Source organism: Suricata suricatta, chromosome 14 (assembly GCF_006229205.1).
Source record: "Suricata suricatta isolate VVHF042 chromosome 14, meerkat_22Aug2017_6uvM2_HiC, whole genome shotgun sequence".
Classification (NCBI taxonomy): Eukaryota; Metazoa; Chordata; class Mammalia; order Carnivora; family Herpestidae; genus Suricata; species Suricata suricatta.
This window is the reverse complement of record NC_043713.1, coordinates 26,189,542-26,197,186: the sequence shown is the minus strand read 5'-3', so window position 1 is coordinate 26,197,186 and position 7,645 is coordinate 26,189,542. Positions and strand designations below refer to the sequence as shown.

The 7,645-nt window shown below is 42.2% G+C and overlaps 1 protein-coding gene across 1 annotated transcript in view; it reads left to right on the top strand.

Moving 5' to 3' along the window:
* The first annotated feature begins 2,828 nt into the window (after positions 1 to 2,828).
* Positions 2,829 to 7,645, top strand: part of KATNAL2 (katanin catalytic subunit A1 like 2) — a 61,908-nt gene continuing 57,091 nt past the window's right edge. The window contains exon 1 of the mRNA XM_029922205.1: positions 2,829 to 2,944. Within this exon, the coding sequence (XP_029778065.1) occupies positions 2,894 to 2,944 (51 nt within the window). The 5' untranslated portion in view covers positions 2,829 to 2,893. The remainder of the gene's footprint in view (positions 2,945 to 7,645) is intronic.

Sequence of the window (7,645 nt, the reverse complement as noted above, 5' to 3'; positions counted from 1 at the left end):
ATGAATTCCTTATCAGAAAAGATGGTTTGCAAATATTTTCTTCTATTCCATAGGTTGTCTTTTCATTTTGCTGATAATTTCTTTTGTTGTGAAGCAGCTTTTTAGTTTGATGTAGTCCCACTTGTTGATTTCCTTTTTTGTAGCTTGGGCTTTAGTGTCATATAAAAAAAAAAAAAATCATTGCCCAGACCGATGTTAAGGAGCTTTTTCCTATGTTTTCTTCTAGGAGTTTTATGGTCTCAGGTCTTATGTTTAAGTTTTTAATCCATTTAAAATTAATTTTTGTAAGTGCCATAAGATAGGGGTCCAGTTTCATTCTTGTGCATGTGAATATCTAATTTCCCCAACACCTTTTATTGAAGAAATAGTCCTTCCTCCCCAGAGTATTCTTAGCTCCCTTGTCAAATATTAGTTGATCAAAATGAATTTCTTAATGTGAGTCTTGGTTAGAAACATTTGAAAGCCAACAGTCACGTGAAGGAGATTCTTTAGAAAGAATCTATAGAAAGAATGTTAAATTTGGAAATAAGGCAAAACAAAAGTATCCTGACCTTTTTTTTTTATTTTTTTTTATTGCTTTTTATTTTATTTTTGAGAGACAGAGAGAGACAGCTGGAGCAGGGGAGGGTCAGAGAGAGAGGGAGACACAGAATCCAAAACAGGCTCCAGGCTCTGAGCTAGCTGTCAGCACAGAGCCCGACGCAGGGCTCAAACCCGCGGGGCTCAAACCCACGAACCGTGAGATCTGACCTGAGCCGAAGCCGGATGCTTAACCGACTGAGCCACCCAGGCGCCCCATATCATGACCTTTCAATGTCACACTACAACAATGTTTAAGCGGTTCAACCTCTATCCAATAGGACTTTCTGTGATGATGGAAATGTTCTATTTTCGTGCTGTCCAATATATTAGCCACTAGCTACATGTGACAACTATACACTGGAAACGTGGCTAGTGTGACTGAGGGATTGAATTGTTAACTTTATTTAATTTTAATTAAAACTTACATGCAGATGGCCCAAACTAGAGGAATGTATCTGTGTCTCTTAGAGAAAATTCCAAAGGCTGTGGTGTATTGCCATGTAGAACATTAACCAGTTTTGTATCTAAGCTAGCAATCTTATACTAACTTTGTTTTCTTTAAATTCCTGTAAATACCTGGTACCTCAAAATGCTCTTTAAACCACCTCTACCATTTTACTGGCTCTCTCAAGGACTTAAGAGGAATCTTTGACATGCGTCCATTCATATTAAAGAGTTACGTTTTTAATTTTTTGAAAATCATATCAACAAAACAGTGTAATAAGAGCAGCGTGAAAGGTCTGTAAAGAAATAAGGAACAATTTTCTCTCTGCCTAAACTCTGCTTGGGGTAAGGGTAGTGATTGGAAAAGCTCCACTCAATTGCTCTAGACGGTGATTTCTAAGCTGAGTCTTGGGAGGCAGTATAGGCTTTTGTTGGGCAAATAAGGTGGGAGTGGTCCTCCAAGCAAAAGAAACTGCTCAGCGGTTCACAAATCCTGTATACTGGGCCGTGGGTGGGGGAAGGGCTGGGCTGGGCTGGGCTGGGAGTGACAGGTGAGCCTGTGCCAGGAGGGTAGCAGCATGCTGTAGTGGAAAGGCTCACTGGCTTTAGTCTGGAGACCTACATTTGCATCCTAACTTTATCTTGTTGGAGAAACAACTGTAATTGGGACTAGGAATAACTTCTGCATGGGGTTAGGATTAAATTAGATAACCACAAAAATCACATAATGCATTGTCTGGTGCTGTAGATGTTTAGTAAATTATAGCTATTGTTTCTAAGGAGAGTGGTCATCAGTCAAATGGTGCTAAATTTAAATAAAATAAAGTGTAAAATAATCTATAATTGGCTTTCCTAATTAGGAAATTATTGAACACTCTAGTAAGGACAACTTCAAAGGGGTAGGGGCAGAATGTGTTGAGAAATGTATGGGGAGGTAACAAAGTAAAGAAGAGGATAGCCAGTCCTTTCAAAAAGCTTGAAATGGATGAGAGAGGGGTGATTCAATTAAACAATTATAAGATGAAAGGTTGTGTATACCTGTGTGTGTATTTTAGATTGACGAAATTTGAATATTTTTGTATCCTAAGGGTAGAGGATGGAAGAAGAAGCCCAAAGATAACGACGAGGGGATGGTTTAGAATAGGATCAACAGCAAGAGAGACAGAAGGAAAAGACATCGAAGACACAAAGTAGTTAGCACAATGGAAAAAATGGAGCAGCGGAAAATGTCAAGTCCATGTTTATCCACTTCTAGTGAGCTTAGGTCTGTTGTGGAGGGAGTTGGAGTTAAAGGTTCATGCACACTCTGCATCCCAGAAAGCCTCTGACAGCCAAAGTCCACACAGATTCTTCAAGTCTAAAAGGACCACGTGGAGACATCTCATAGTAATGCAGAAAGTTCCTTCCAAACCTTTACCTTAAATAGAGAGGGAGAAGGGGGCCTAGAAAAGACAGATGTCTAAGTGTAGTCTTGGGAACGTAACATTGGGTCACAAAGGCCCGAACAACTGCTGAAATCAAGGACAAATACTATGGTACACAAATCTGGTAACTTGCATTTTAGAGACGGAATTAAGCGAGCCAAAAGAATTTCAAGCCCCGCCCCAAGACCTGTCAATCATCTCCTCTTCATTTCTTGATTGGTCAATTCAGTGCAAACGCTCTCGATTAAACGTGTTTATTTTAACATTGATTGGCATGAGAAAGAACCCATTTTTGCCCAGTGATTGGCTGACCTATCTAGGCTCCGGCCAATCATGAAAGGGGCGGGCTGGTTAAGAGTCAGGTTTCCCCAAGCAGCTTTTCTCTGGAAGTACTGGTCAGCCCAGTGACTGGCCCTCCTTTCCGGCCCTTAATACAGTAGCCGATGGAGCTTTCTTACCAGACCCTCAAATTCACGCACCAGGCACGGGAAGCGGTAAGGAAAGCATATACAAAAAAAGAACTGCACCAGGAACTCCTCTCCCCAGTTGCTTCAGGCCGATTCGTGTGTCTCGGTTGCTATGGCGACAGAGTCGCCCGGCCGAGTGGCGCAAGCGCAGTGAGGGACGGTAGGCCCCACTGGTCAACTCCGCGGGGCCGGGCTTGAGGTTGTGATGGGGATAGGATGGGTCCGGGACCGAGGCGGGTCTGGGAGTGACTACGGATTTGATGAAAGGGGCCGCAGTTTGTGACTGAGGGAAGTGGTTTGGTATATATTAAACAGGCTGTCTTGCTGGGTGAGCGGGTTTGGGGGAGTGGTCAAAATGAAGACTGTTGAAAAGCTGGACAGCTGTGACCTGGAAGTTGGGACACTGGGTGCTTGTCCTGATTGGCCACTTACCGAGGCCGAGGGACCTTGGGTATTTAGTTACCCCTTTGGAAGTAAAGTAATGGAACTATAATCCTTTTCACACGAAGATTACATGAACTTTACAATACGTACGGTGGTTTCTGTTGTATCTGCTAATACTTTTCACAACAAAGCACATTAGTTGACATAATACCAGGCACTGGGGAAATAAAAACAATGTTTTGGGGAGGAGAAAGAATACATAAAATTAAGCTAAAAAATACTGATAGGGGGCGCCTGAGTGGCTCAGTTGGTGGAGCTCAAGTCTTGATCTCATGGTTAGTAGATTCGAGCGCCGCATCTCCGCTTTGTGCTGACAGCTGAGAGCCTGGAGTCTGCTTCAGATTCTGTGCCTCCCTCTCCCCCTGCCCCTCCCCTGCTTGTGCTCTGTCTCTCTCTCTCAAAAATAAATAAACATTAAAAGTAAAACCCACTGCCCTAAATAGTCTCATTGATTTTCATGATTTCCAGTGCCATCTATATGGCCACAACTCCCTACTATCCAAACTGACTGTAGACTGGATTACCTTGCTGGGCCCCAAGCCCACACAGTCCTAGAAGATGGAAATACAAAGAGGACAATGAATCAACAGATTACTTGACAAATCTTGTGTCATGTATCTGCATCTTAACTTGTTCAATATCTAAATTTTTGCCTTCTCTTCTAAAACTTGAACCTTTCCCACCCTTCCTCCACCTGGGAATGTGAAACCACCCTCCTCCCAGTTGCTCAAATCAGAATTCTGGGAGCCATCCTTAGCTCCTTCCTCCTGGTCCGTCCCTCCTGTCCTCTACATAAGGAAGACAGCAGCTAACCCTTTGCTCCACTTCTCCAATAGGTTTTGAATCATCCGTATCTCCACAGCTGAGATCCTGATCCAAGCCATCACCATCTCTTACCTGAATCACTGCAATGGCCTCCTAACTATTCTTCCTATTGGTTTTGGCTTCCTCTAGTCCATTCTTCATCCAGTGATCTTCCTAAAATTGTGTTGCTTCCTGGCTGGGGTCCTTTTATTGGACCCTTTTCATTACCCTTGGGATTAAACCCCCAAACTTTGATGTAACCTACAAAGTACTGCAGTGATGTGGCCCAACTTCCACAGCCTCTTCCTCACCACTTTCCACTTTGCCTCCCACAGCTCCTTTGATCAGCACATTCTCTCTGATCTGACATGTCTCTGAACTCCATATACTCCGTACCATACACGTTAGTATTCAGTTGTGATTAATGTGTTCCTATCTGTTTCTTGCATGTAACGAAGCCTCTCCAACAGAATTCATGTAACTTGAAGGCAAACCCACCACCCTAGGTGGTGCTGAGAGATATTTAGGTATGCCACTGGTGTCTTGATTTAGCAGGGGGTGTAAGTGCAAGGAATTGTGCTGATTACTTCTATCTGAAGAAGGAATAAGATGGAGGTGGGTGTGGTGATCTGGTGAATTGGATGTAAAAAGGATTCTGTGTCCACAGGGAATTTTGATCATCTACATCATCTACTGTATTAGGATTTCCAGAATACATCCTTTTTATTTGGCTGATTTTTATTGTTGCTTCAAATATATTTTTGTATATATATAAATGTATATATGTAAGTGTATATGTGTGCATATATATGTATAGATGTATGTATACATATATGTGTATGTATATATATTGCTCTGAGGTCTTCAATTTCTCCAAGAAGAAATCCTCTACACCTTCCTGCAAGAATAAGGGCACAATAAGCATGATTGTCACCATTGTTGGAGTTATACAGGGAAAGGCAGCTGTATGGAGGGGGGGTTCTCCTCACTGTTCAGTGCACAGACTATCCTTAATTACTCCTTCCTTTATTACATAATTGGGTACTGTGGAACCTGGGTGGCTCACTTGGCTAAGTGTTCAACTCTTCTTGATCTCGGCTCAGGTCTTGATCTCAGGGTTGTGAGTTCAAGTCCTGCTTTGGGCTCTGCACTGGACATAAAGCCTACTTTAAAAAAAATGTGTAATTGGGGGCGCTGGAGTGGCTCAGTCGGTTAAGCGTCCGGCTTCAGCTCAGGTCATGATCTCACGGTTCGTGGGCTTGAGCCCCACATTGGGCTATGTGCTGACAGCTCAGAGCCTGGAGCCTGCTTCAGATTCTGTGTGTGTCTCTCTCTCTGCCCCTCTCCTGCTCACACCGTCTCTCTCTGTCTCTCAAATAAAAAAACACAAAAAAATTTTTTTAAATAAAGAACAGCTTTTGCTGCATCTTGAAGATTTTGGACAATTGTGTCTTCATTTTCATTTGTCTCCATGTCTTTTCTGATTTCTTCTTTGATTTCTTGATTGACCCATTCATTGTTTAGTAGCATGTTATTCAGTCTCCATGTATTTGTATTCTTTGCAGGTTTTTTCTTGTGATTGATATCTAGTTCTATATCATTGCGGTTGGAAAAGTTGCATGATATGATTTCAGTATTTTTTAATTTATTGAGATTTGTGGCCTGCCATATGATCCAATCTGGAGAATGTTCCATGTGCACTTGAAAAGAATGTGGGTGGCTCAGTCGGTTGGGTGTCCGACTTCAGCTCAGGTGATTCATGGGTTCGAGCCCCGCTATGGGCTCTGTGCTGACTGCTCGCTCAGAGCCTGTAGTCTGCTTCGGATTCTGTGTTTCTTTCCCTGCCCCTCCCCTATTCATGCTCTGTCTCTTTCTGTCTCTCAAAAATAAATAAAAGTAAAAAGTATTTAAAAGAAAAGAATGTGTATTCCGCTATTTGGGAATGGAATGTTCTGTATTTATCAGGTCCACCTGGTCTAATACGTGGTTCAGAGCTACAGTTTTCTTGCTGATTTTCTGTCAGGATGATCAATCCATTAACGTGATAGGGTGTTAAAGTCCTCTATTATTACTGTATCACTGTCAGTCTCTTCCTTTCTGTCTGTAAATAGTTGCTTTCTATATCTGGGTGCTCCCATGGTGGGTGGAGTCTTTGTTCTTGATAGGTCATTGTGTTTTTATTCCTTTATCATAGTTTTAATGTGGTTTTGGGAGAGATCAGAGATAAATGGTCTCTAGGGCATTTTTAATTTTATAGACATTTAATGAGTGCCTACTGAGTACAAAGAATCACACTAGTTGCTTTTTTAGGGTTCAAATAAGTGACTATATAAAATCAACTAATATGTGATTCATATCTGAAAGATAACTTAGCGATGTCTGGGTGGTGCAGTTGGTTAAGCATCTGACTCTTCTCAGCTTAGGGCATGATCTCACAGTTCGTGAGTTTGAGCTTCACATCTGGCTCTGCACTGATGGTACAGCCTGCTTGAGATTCTGTCTGTCCTCTTTGCCCCTCCCCCACTTGTACATGTGCCTCTCTCTCTCTCTTAAAATAAATAATAAAAATAAACTTTAAAATTTTTTAAAAAGAAATAAAAGATAACAATATTTATGTTGGTTTCAAGGTAGGCATTTGTCATACAGATACTTATGTATTCAAATTTGGTCTTAAATATGGTTATTTCTTTGTAAATGCCAGGGGCTGATGGCTGAGCGTGAGAGAGTTAGACATTTTTGAGCGCATATCCTGGCTTTTACTTAACACTGAGGTAAATGTGCCTTTATTCATCAACTCACACAGTAAACACTTAGGGCCCGACATGCATCAAACATGGCACTGGGATTCTGAGATAGCCTTAAATATCTGTCTCTGTTGATCACCTGGAGAACATGACTCTCCTCTTGGTTTTTGTGACACGACAGTCTCCTGGTGAAACTAGGTGCTACTTTCCTTCTTGGCTTCTTTGATGAGCTTCTCTTTCTCTGCCCCTTATTCTTGTTCTTTAGGATCTGAACTTGCCTTTCTGGGTCAGCCTGCTTCTCAAACTTGATAAAATGCCCCCCCCCTCCTTGATGCAGTGAGCGACATCACATACCACCTTTCCCCCTGGAAATTATCATTCAATTCTTCCTTGTTGACTCCTTTCTCCTACCCCAGGAGACTATAAACTCCTTAAGGGCAAGGACTCAGTCCAGTTTCTTTCCTGTCAAGTACACTGATTGTGCTTTTCCAGTGCTTCTCACATTAACGTGCACACGAAACACTGAGATGTTTTGAAAATTACCTTCTGATGCAGCAGTTCCGGGGTGGGGGGTATATCACAAGTTCTCGTGTAATGCTCCTGCTGCTGGTGATCTTTGGGTAGCAGAGACCTGGAAACGGAGAATTTGCTCCTATTCCATTTAAATGTAGTGTTTAGGGGCGCCTGGGTGGCTCAGTCGGTTAAGCCTTCAACTTCGGCTCAGGTCAGATCTCAC